Source organism: Ustilago hordei (genome assembly GCF_900519145.1).
Source record: "Ustilago hordei strain Uho2 genome assembly, contig: UHO2_contig_07, whole genome shotgun sequence".
Lineage (NCBI taxonomy): Eukaryota > Fungi > Basidiomycota > Ustilaginomycetes > Ustilaginales > Ustilaginaceae > Ustilago > Ustilago hordei.
The window spans coordinates 650,898-662,401 of NW_024545289.1; the positions used below are offsets into that span (position 1 = coordinate 650,898).

The 11,504-nt window shown below is 47.7% G+C and overlaps 2 protein-coding genes across 2 annotated transcripts; both read left to right on the forward strand.

Moving 5' to 3' along the window:
* Positions 1-7,706: 7,706 nt before the first annotated feature.
* Positions 7,707-8,105, forward strand: UHO2_03984 (uncharacterized protein; the record flags this gene model as incomplete). The annotated part of the gene is made up of 1 exon (XM_041559941.1): positions 7,707-8,105. One exon carries the CDS (start codon positions 7,707-7,709, stop codon positions 8,103-8,105), a length of 399 nt encoding a protein of 132 aa, XP_041415875.1.
* Positions 8,106-10,246: 2,141 nt separating this feature from the next.
* UHO2_03985 (uncharacterized protein) lies at positions 10,247-11,380 on the forward strand (the record flags this gene model as incomplete). The annotated part of the gene is made up of 1 exon (XM_041559942.1): positions 10,247-11,380. One exon carries the CDS (start codon positions 10,247-10,249, stop codon positions 11,378-11,380), a length of 1,134 nt encoding a protein of 377 aa, XP_041415876.1.
* Positions 11,381-11,504: the final 124 nt, after the last annotated feature.

Sequence of the window (11,504 nt, forward strand, 5' to 3'; positions counted from 1 at the left end):
GTGTATGAAGGTTGCCATGGCAACCAATCAGGAGCACTGCAGGAGGCACTCGACTCATCTCGGTCCAACATGCTCAGAGATAGTCCAGCGTGCTCAGAGATAGTGCTATAGAATGACGAAGAAAGCGATCCGACAAGATAATGTACTCTGATTTAAACACAATCAGTGATCAGATGGGATGGATCAGTCTGGAGATTGGGTGCAATGTAGTCCCACTCATTGCCATACTATATCATGAAGGAGGATACTCCCACATTCATCACACATCCCACAATTGTATATATATCAAACTGAGGATGCTAGGTCCTCACAATGTTCTTTAGTCAATCAAGTATAATTGTTTCTGTCTATAACTAGCAGTGACATCATACTCAGGCTCTACCTGATCACCAGTATCGGGACCAAAACGACTTCAGTTTCTATTAGGTTATGAGCCCAACAAGCTGATACACTACTGATACACTATCAGCAACAATAGCAGATATGCTACCAAATCAAATTTGATATCAACCAGAGGTATCGCCACCAATATGTCTAATCCAGACTATTTGAACTATGACGACTTCATCGAAATGATGGAGGACCTTCTGCCACAACTACCAAAAATCCTCCAAAATTGGTTCAATTGAGAGATAGCCAACAAGACATATGGTACTCCTTCAGCACCGAAAGATGGTCAACTACTCAAGTATGCTATGAGAGAGGGTGATGAGTGTCACAGGGACGGCTGGCCTGCGCAAGAGAGTGCGCCAAATGATCAGTGGCAGTTATGATAATGTCGCGTAACGGAGCAGTATATGAAGGGTGTGCAGAAGATCAACATATGAAGGGTGTGCCAGATTGATCAGAGTTGACAACCATCGGGGATCAACGAGATTAATCGGGTTGGCAGTGCACATGATTTACGAGATTGATCGAACCCTGGGAATCCAGATTGATCTCATGGGAATGGTCGGAGTCAGCCAGACCAGTATGCTTCAACGAGTCGGCCAATCCGAACAAGTACTCGGAGCTATGCCAATGACGGAGGCAGTCAGATCAGCACACCTCAACTAATCGGCTGATCCGAACAGGTATTCGGAGCTGTGCCGATGTCAGAATCAGTCAGATCAGCATGCTTCAACTAGTTGGCTGATCTGAGCAAGTATTCAGAGCTGTGCTGATGATGGAGTCAGTCGGATCAGCACACTTCAACTAGTCAGCCGATCCGAACAAGTATTCAGAGCTGTGCTGATGTTGGAGTCAGTTGAATCAGCACGCTTCAACTAGTCGGCCAATCCGAACAAGTCAAGACAGAACTGAGCCAACATGACCACATAACCAGGGGGTATGGTCACGAGGTTCAAAAGGGGATTCACAAGATTAAGTTGAAAGGGGGCTGTGCCGAAAGGGGGCATCACACATCAGACAGAAGGAGAGCATGAAGGCGAGAGGGCAGTGTTGCATAACCCTTATGCCAAGCAAAACGGTAGGAGCACAGTATCGCAGGGGATGATGCCAGCAGGGCAAGGCAGTGCCTAACAGGGGACAAAGGCCCCTCAAGAGGAGCAGGATAGGTGTCGAGGGAAAACACTGATCGAATGTATAAATACTCTCTTTCTACCATAGCATTCGAGTGGACTGGCATCCACTCTGAAAAACTCTACTACTTACTCTATACTTACTAGGTTACATATCTTCGCAATAGCAGTGCTCTTGCAATAACTCTCAATGTGTGTGTTGTATCACCGTTAGTCGACAACTGTAGGCGGTGTTCCTTACACTAGCGGTCCAGTTCATTACTGTAGGCGGTGTTCTTTACACTAGCAGTCCAGTTCCTTGCTGTAGGCAGTGTTGCTCGACACCAGCGGTCCAGTCAGTTATTGTAGGCAGTGTTTCACACCAGCGGTCCAGTAACTCCTGTCCTCTGTAGGCGATTGGCATATCGTGGTCCAGACGACATCCAAGAGCATATCAACAGTACTATGAACACTCATACTGTAGGGGAGGGTGTATCACGCACTCACCAACAAACAATGTCCATGCTGTGCAACCTCTGAACAGAGTGTTCAAGGCAGTCAGTCGAGACTTACTAGATGACGACACTTGGTTATGTTTAGGCAAATCATATCGAGTAGTCCTTACTCAATCAACCCCAGCTAGTCTCTGGCGCGCGACCGCTTACAATGAGGAGCAGACCATTTCACCCATGTCAATCATGATCGGATGTATTGGTAACCTGTACAAAGCAATGCACAATCTTGGTCCATTTGCCAGCTGAATCGAACTTGGTAGAGCAATGAGAACCAGGGTGAACAACTTCCTCACCAACAAAGAATGGGATGCAAGCCACATCCTTGACTTCAAGATTGAGGGTCCATTTGAGCAACAACACCATATCAAGATGGAGACGCCTGCCTCAGTTAGAGCCGACACCCCCATCTCCAATGTGAGCAACTTCAATTGCCATTGTCTGGTTGGTCATGACACTACTCCAGGACCCACTCCTGAACTTAGTGCAATCACAAACCACCATCTCAAGGTCCTCTCAAGCTTGAACAAAAAGATACAGTGGGATGAACACAACCTTCTTGATCCAAGAGTGGTCTCCATGCACACATGGTGATGCAAAATTTTTGCAATGCTATCCATCATTCCTTTTGTGCAAAATGTCCTTGACTGAAAAACAACTACTTTTGAGGATGCCAACTTGATACTCAGCTCAATTATCATGCAGAGCTTCTCTAATAAGTTATGTATTGAATACTTTGCTGAGCATGGGGACAAGCTGATACCAATCACTGTGGACCTCTTTGATTGGGCAATGAATAAATGTAAAGCACATTCTACCATCAAAGAGTATGAACTATTTGCAGCAACTCTTGATCTGCACTGGGACCAAGTGGGAAGCCACACATACAACTTCCTTGTCAAGTGGGAAGCTCACATATCAGAGCTGCACAAGTACCTACAAGACCCCTGGAAGCCAGACTACCACTACAGGACCCTCAAGCAAGCACTCCCTTTGGACTGAAATGCCTTGTTCAACTCTGTGTTCATCTTACATGAGAAGGTCTATGGCAGGGAACAGACTGTCAAAAGCATCTCTGACATCCTATGCCAGTGTTACAAACTCACTGCTGAAATCACCCCTATGAGTCACTGCCACATGACAGAGGAGTCTGAGCTCACTGCATTGCGAGCCGCCACCCTTATCAACTGTTGGGTGTGTGGCAAACTGGGTCATGCAGCCAACCATTGTCCCAATGACATGGCCCATGCATGCTGGAAAGAAGGCAAGGTTAAGATACCACTGAAAGGTCATGCCAAAACATGTATAGTACTACCACTTACAAGTTCTTGGGAAGAATAGGATGCAGCGCTGGTCTTGGCCTTCTTTACAGAGGTCGAGCCAGCACCAATCAACTTACCACCTTGGCTTGTACCATTTGTGTTTGACTCTGGTGCATCTTGTGTTATGGTCAATTGTGCTTGCTATGGGAAAGGTTGGCAAGACATGGAACAAAGAGTTAGTATCACCACTGCTGACAGTGGGCAACTCTCGGCATCTAAGATGGGAGGTACAGTTAGTCTACTGAGCTTTAGTCCCAAGATGTGGCGATGGGAGCAGATGATGTACCAGAACTGCCTCCTCATTCCCAATCTGGTGACAAACCTCATTGGAACCAAATCCATCACACATGCTCAGGGTAAAGTGATCTTTGAGAATGAACTTGTTACAGTCCAAGACAAGCATGGTCATGCCATTCGAGTGCCAATGACTGGAGATGGTTGTAAGCGGTCGCGTGCCAGAGACTTAGTTTTGGGTGTTATATTGGGTTTGATTGAGTAAGGTCTACTTGATATGTTTTGACTTAAATGTAACCAAACATCTCCAACTGGTAAGTCTTGGCTGACTGCCTTGAACACTCTGTTCAGAGGTTGTGTGGCACAAATGCTGTTCATTGGTGAGTGAGTGATACACCCTCTCCTACAGTATGAGTGTTCATAGTACTGTTGATAATGCTCTTGGATGTCATCTGGACTGCAATATGCTAATCACCTACAGAGGACAGGAGTTACTGGACCACAGGTGTCGAGCAACACTGCCTACAGCAAGGGACTGGACTGCAAGTGTTGAAGAACACTGCCTACAGTAAGGGACTGGACTGCAAGTGTTGAAGAACACTGCCTACAGTAAGGGCACTGGACCACAAGTGTTGAAGAACACCACCTACAGTTGTCAACTAACAGTGATACAACACACACATTGAGAGTCATTGCAAGAGCACTGCTATTGCAATGGTACATAACTGAGTAAGTAAGTAAAGTAGATAGAGTAAAGAGTGGATGGGGCTCCACTCATATGCTATGGTAGAGTGAGAGTATTTATGCATTTGATTGGTGTTGCCCACAACACCTATCCTGCTCCTCCTGAGGGGCCTTTGTCCCCTGTTCAACACTGTCTTGTCCTGCTGGCATCAATCCCATTAATACTGCACCCCTACCATTTGCACAGTGTAAGGGTTATGCAACACTGCCCTCTTGCCTTCATGCTCTCCTTCTGCCTGATGATGTGTGATGACCCCTTTCGACACAGCTCCTTCTCAACCTTGTCTTGTGAATCCCTTTAGCCACTTGTTGAACCTCATGACCAAACCCCTTGGTCATGTGGTCACCCCTGTGCTTGGGCCTGAGTGACTTTATGCATGCACCCCTCAAGTGGTAACCATCTGCATGATACTGAGCTCAGTCCCCTGCTCTCTCCTATGGTTATCTCTGAGTGCCTCTCCTCCCAATGCCAGTACCTTCCTTCCTGAGTCTCCTAGTACTTGCTCATATCAGCCAACTTGTTGAGGCATGCTGATCTGACTGATTCTGACTGATCCCCATGAGATTAATCTGGAACCCAGGGTTTGATCGATCTCATAATTCATATGCACTGCCAGCCCAATTGGTCTCATTGATCCCTGATGGTTTGGCGCCAATCAATCTGACATGCCCTCCATATATTGATCCATTGCGCACCCTTCATACATTGCTCCATTGTGTCAGGGGTCTCGCGCCTGAAACCCAGGTTGGTCTGTCGAGGTACTCGGTGACTATCAAACTGTGTGACAGCTATTGTCTTGGTATTGGTCTCGACAAGTTAGTTGCTTGGCAACTATCAAGTTGCGCAATGACAGCAGGTGGCATTTGTGGTATATACTATCATAGGTTTTGGCTGACCTCTGTGGACACTCCATTCAGGGGTAGCTCAGCATGATCAATATCAATATGTAGGTTATGATGACACTGAGGTCTGGTGTGAGTGTTGATGATGATGAGGTTGATGGTGTCAGTGATAAGGTTGGTGAGTGTTGATGTTAATGAGGTTGATGGTGTTGGTGATAAGGTTGGTGGCATCAACACGAGTGTCCAGTGTGTTGACTGATGCTTGAGGTGATCCCCAGACTGCAGTGGACTACTGCCTTCAGTTCTATCTATATCCAGACTGCTGACCTGCTATGGGCTGCCTTCAGATGTCAGGTAGTGGTGATACAACATACTCACTATGATGAGGAGCAACCTTGATAGATTGCTGCTATGCTGACTGAAACTAATGTATACTTATGCTGAAGTGATAACTAGTTATATGGTGAGTAGAGTGGATGAGGATCCACTCAACCTTTGATGATGAGAAAGTATGGTTATATACCTCTTCACAGCGTCGCCAGCGATGCTGCTCTTGCTCTCTCTCCAGAGGGTACCTTCTTCATCGAGTACTGTTCAGGGGGCCTCTCCTGCTTGCTTGGCACCCCTGTGCCTCTTGAGCTGTGTTGACTCCTTTGACACTGCTCCTCCTCCTCAGGACCTGCTTGCCGGTTCCCTATACACTGCTCCTTCTCCTTTGACCAGTGACAGTTCCTTTGGCTCTTGTCTCTCAAGCCCCTGAGTGGTAACCATCTGCATGCTCCTTGAGCTTGGTCCTCTTCATGGCTGTGCCTGGCCCTCCTCGCATATGGCTCAGTGCTCCTTTGCATGTGAGTCCATAGGAGTCCATGGTCTCCATGGAGACTGCACTATGACCATGCTCTCTACTGGTATTGACTAGATCTCTGATACCTGTGCTCCTTCCATATGAACCAGTGACCCTCCTGCTTCTTGAGCATTCAGGCCCATGACAACCAGCTCGAGTGGTGCCTCGACGTGTCTGGGGTGAGTCGGTGTCCTGGTGGTGGCTTTGCTCCAGATGCAGATGTCGCAGAGTATGTCAGGATGAGTGGGTGAGGATGACGGGATGTCATGGGCGAGGGTGACAGTTCTCATATGCAGTGTCGCATCATGACTAGCATGGCCCAGACAATGGTGCCATAGGGCTGCCTTGTCTCGAGTCCTGCATTGCTGCCCTGGGCCTGCTGTTTGAGCCGCAAAGGCAAGCGAGATAGCTGGCTCAGGCATTCTATCGTCCCATATGAGCATGGCGGCAGCGGGGTAACCATTGTCACAGGGTCAGCAGGCCAGCGCAAGAGAGTGCACCAAATTGATCAATGGCAGTCATGGGAATGTCATGCAATGTGTCATGGGCCTGAATGCTCAGGAAGCAGGAGGGTCACTGGTTCATATGGAAGGAGCACAGGTATCAGAGATCTAGTCGATACCAGTAGAGAGCATGGTCATAGTGCAGTCTCCATGGAGACCATGGACTCCTATGGACTCACATGCAAAGGAGCACTGAGCCATATGCGAGGAGGGCCAGGCACAGCCATGAAGAGGACCAAGCTCAAGGAGCATGCAGATGGTTACCACTCAGGGGCTTGAGAGACAAGAGCCAAAGGAACTGTCACTGGTCAAAGGAGAAGGAGCAGTGTATAGGGAACCGGCAAGCAGGTCCTGAGGAGGAGGAGCAGTGTCAAAGGAGTCAACACAGCTCAAGAGGCACAAGGGTGCCAAGCAAGCAGGATAGCTCAAGGAGGACAGGAGTGGTGCTAGAGGGGCCCCCCCTGTTCAGTACTCGATGAAGAGGGTACTCTCTGGAGAGAGAGAGCAGGAGCAGCGTCGCTGGCGACGCTGTGAAGAGGTATATAACCATACCTTCTCATCATCAAAGGTTGAGTGGATCCTCATCCACTCTACACACATCATAACTAGTTATCACTTCAGCATAAGTATATATTAGTTTCAGTCAGCATAGTAGTAATCTATCAAGGTTACTCCTCATCATAGTGCATGTGTTGTATCACCACTACCTGACATCTGAAGGTGGCCTATAGCAGGTCAGCAGTCTGGATATAGATAGAACTGAAGGCAGTAGTCCACTGCAGTCTGGGGATCACCTCAAGCATCAGTCAACACACTGGACACTCGTGTTGATGCCACCAACCTTATCATCAACACCATCAACCTCATTATCATCAACACTCACCAACCTTATCACCAACACCATCAACCTCATCATCATTAACACTCACACCAGACCCTGGTGTCATCATAACCTATGTATCGATATTGATCATGCCAAGCTACCCCTGAATGGAGTGTCCACAGAGGTCAGCTGAAACCTATGATAGTATATACAATGAATGCCACCTGCTGTCATTGTGCAACTTGATAGTCACCAAGTGACTAGCTTGTCAAGACCAATACCAAGACAATAGCTGTCGCACAGTTTGATAGTCACTGAGTATCTCGACAGACTGACCTGGGTTTCAGGCGCGAGACCCCTGACACTGGTTTCAATGGACGTCATGGGTCCCTTGCATGGTGCAACCAAGTTCGCCTATGTACTGTTCATCCATGACACCTACTCTAGTATGATCTGGGCGCGAGGCCTCACGAATAAGAGTCAAGCATCTCAAGAAGCAGCGTGGATGGCATTCGCAGCGATGGTAATGGATGGGGCTGCGCTCGTTGCCAGCGGCCAGCAACTGCACAGTGCCAATGGAATCTTACTAGAACTGCTCTCACTCAACAAAGCTACATCACACAATGACTGGAACAAGTGGCAACAGGCAATGATTGATGAAATGGCAAGTATGAACAAAATGGACATTTTTGAACTTGCAGATATCCTGCTGGATGGGAAGCTCATAGGTGTCCACTGGGTGTTCAAACTCAAGCTGGATGCCCAACAACAAGCAATGTGATACAAGGCTCAACTGGTTGCACAAGGGTATGCTCAATGCCAAGGCCTGGACTATGACCCGACCTTTAGCCCAGTCATTCGCCTACAGACCATCTGAATGCTGCTCACCCTTGCTCGACAATACAGACTACACATTAGTCAGCTCAATGTCAGCACCACATTTCTGAATGGGAAGATTGACAAAAACATCCATGTTTGGATACCTCCAACATTCGAAGCCAAGGAGAATGATGGTAAGTGCTACAAGCTGAAGAAGGCATTATACAGCCTCAAACAAGCAGGATGATTATTGCACATGGCACTTGACAAGCAGCTGCAAGCCTTTGGTTTCAAGTGCTGCCAAGCAGAACCATGTGTATATACATGAGGCTCTGGCAATGCAATGGTACTCCTGGCAGTATATGTTGATGACCTGCTAGTCATTGGAGCATCCACCTCATGGATTCAGTCAGTATGACAACAACTTTCAAGTGTGTTTAGCATAACTGACCAAGGCAATGTCTCCCATATCATTGGATTAAATGTAAGGTACAAGCATGAAGAATGTACACTCTCAATCAATCAGAGTGGATACATCAAAGGGATTCTGATCAAGTTCAGAATGGAGAAAGCATGGACAGCTCTAATGCCAGCAACCAAATCAATAAACAACCTCAGACCATGAGAAGGTGACACTGCAAGTGCAGAAGAGGTGTGGTACTATGCATTGCCCATAGGATCATTGTTATGGGTTGTGCAAGGCAGTAGACCTGATATTGCTTTTGCTGTTGGAAGGTGCACACATTTTGTGGCAAACCCATCCAGGGAGCACCTAACAGCAGCCAAGCACATATTGAGATATCTCAAGGGTACCATAAAGGTAACTCTCATGGCAGCAACACCAGTCAGGGGGCAAATGCTCACAGGGTGGGCTGACAGTGACTGGGCTGGCTCACGAGATTGCAGAAGATTGACATCTGGATACATCTTTGCTATTGATGGACTAGTATGTAGCTGGTCTTCCAGGCTCCAACCAATGGTAGCAAACAGTTCGGTGGAGGTAGAATACATGGCACTAGCAGGGGCAGTAAGGGAACTACTGTGGACAACAATGTTCTTACACGAACTCAAGCAACCCATGTTGATGACAGCCAGAATACAGGTGAGTGCAGGGACATCTGTCCTGCACTCCCATGATGGCAAACTCATCTTTAACCATAATGTACCTATCTTGCACAGGGACTCATCTGGCACCCAAGCAATTGCAAATGACCCACAACACTTCAAAAGGATGAAACACATCAACATAGCTCACTTCTTTCTACAGGATCAGATTGCAAGTTGGCAACTCACAATTGCTCCAGTCCAGAGCAGCAACAACTTAGCCAGCATCATGACCAAACCACTCACAACACCAACACTCTCACACCTTAGGCATCTGATCAGTTTGATGACAATGGAGAGACATGCTGGATCGAGAGGGGGTGACAAAGAAAGCGATCTGACAAGATAATGTACTCTGATTTAAACACAATTGGCAATTGGATGGGATGGATCAGTCTGGAGATCAGGTGCAATGTAGTCCCACTCATTGCCATACTATATCATGAAGGAGGATACTCCCACATTCATCACACATCCCACAATTGTATATATATCAAACTGAGGATGCTAGGTCCTCACAATGTTCTTTAGTCAATCAAGTATATTTGTTTCTGTCTATAACTAGCAGTGACATTGTACTCAGGCTCTACCCGATCGCCAGTATCGGGACCAAAACGACTTCAGTTTCTATTATAGAAATAACAAGTATTCAGGTAGTCATACACCTGTGGTAAGGAAGCCTGATAGTGGCTCCGAAGTTATCACACTTGGTTATATTTCAACTGCCCAACACCAGCCGCTTCTCGAAGAACGGGTGCTCGAGCCTTGTCTCTTTCCAAGTGATGTCGCATGCTTCTCATCACGAATACTTGTTGTCATCCTTTAATCGACCCTCATTGCCCATCATAATCGCCATCTTCTTCTACATACAAACATCTCTGAACTACTTTTCTAGCGGCTTCCAAGTCTTCGAAGCAAAACTTGGCCAACCTTTCGGCGGATCTCCTTTCTTTCTTCACAACCTGACATCACAGCACGTACGCAGTCAACTCGATCGCGATGCTGATAGCACTCATAGGCCCGCCCGGCGCAGGCAAGGCCTCGGTCGCCTCCTACCTCGGCACTCAACTTGGCTTTCACCTTCTCACCCTTACCTCTGCAACCACCCCGATTCGTCCACTTTCCAACCTCAACGCTTCCACAGACATGACCGCACTATCATCCTCGAAAGAGATGTTGGACTATGTCACAGATCGATGGAATCAATGCTTCGTAACCCTCGACTTGGACACATCAGCCGATATGGAAGCATTCATCAAACGGCCATTCTTCTTGTGCGTCGAAGTAGGCGGTCCCTTGTTGACCAGGTGGAGCAGGTGGAAGGAGAAGCATGGTGAGATTCGTTTGGAGGAGTTTGTTGCGTTGGATGATCGGGTGAGCTTTGGTCCGGGAACGTCGACACCCACTTCGCCGGCGACTGGTATCAAGCCAGGCTCTTCAGCCATGGCGTCTAGCAAATCTTCTTCTTCGCTGCTGACAGGTGGGGATGGAATTTTGGACACGACGCTGTCCCACACTCACACTGAGCATACCTCTGCATCATCATCACTGGGCCTCTCCGCTCTGCGCCGATACGTACATCTCAGCATAATGAACGACCACCTCACCCTACCTGCCCTCCACTCCCACCTCTCCTCCCTCCACCTCCCTTCCGAAGAAAGACTCAGACCAGGATGGGACACCTACTTCCTCAAACTATGCAACCTCGCCTCCCTCCGCTCCAACTGTATGAAACGTCGTGTTGGCGCAGTCCTCGTCTCCTCCAACCGCATCCTGGCTACAGGCTACAACGGTACACCCTCAGGCCTAGCCAACTGCAATCAAGGCGGATGTCCTCGCTGCAACAACACCCTAGGCAACAGCGGATGCGGTCAGAACTTGGAAGAATGTTTATGTTTACACGCTGAAGAGAATGCACTTTTGGAAGCAGGTAGAGCTAAATTAGCAGGAGGAGTAGGGGGTGGAGCAACAATGTATTGCAATACTTGTCCATGTTTGAGATGCGCAGTCAAGATTATCCAAACGGGCATAAAGAAGGTGGTTTATCAATTGGAATATAGTATGGATGAAAAGACCAAAGGCTTGATGAGGCAGGCTGGCGTTGAGATTAGACAGATTCATCTCGATCCGTGACATTCACATGATCAATCTCACAGGGTTTTGCTCCGCTGAGAACAGGAGAAAGAGACTCCACCGTTGTGAAGCATTTTGCATGTGTCATGAAGATATGTTTGCGGATGTGATTGCAAAGGAAGGA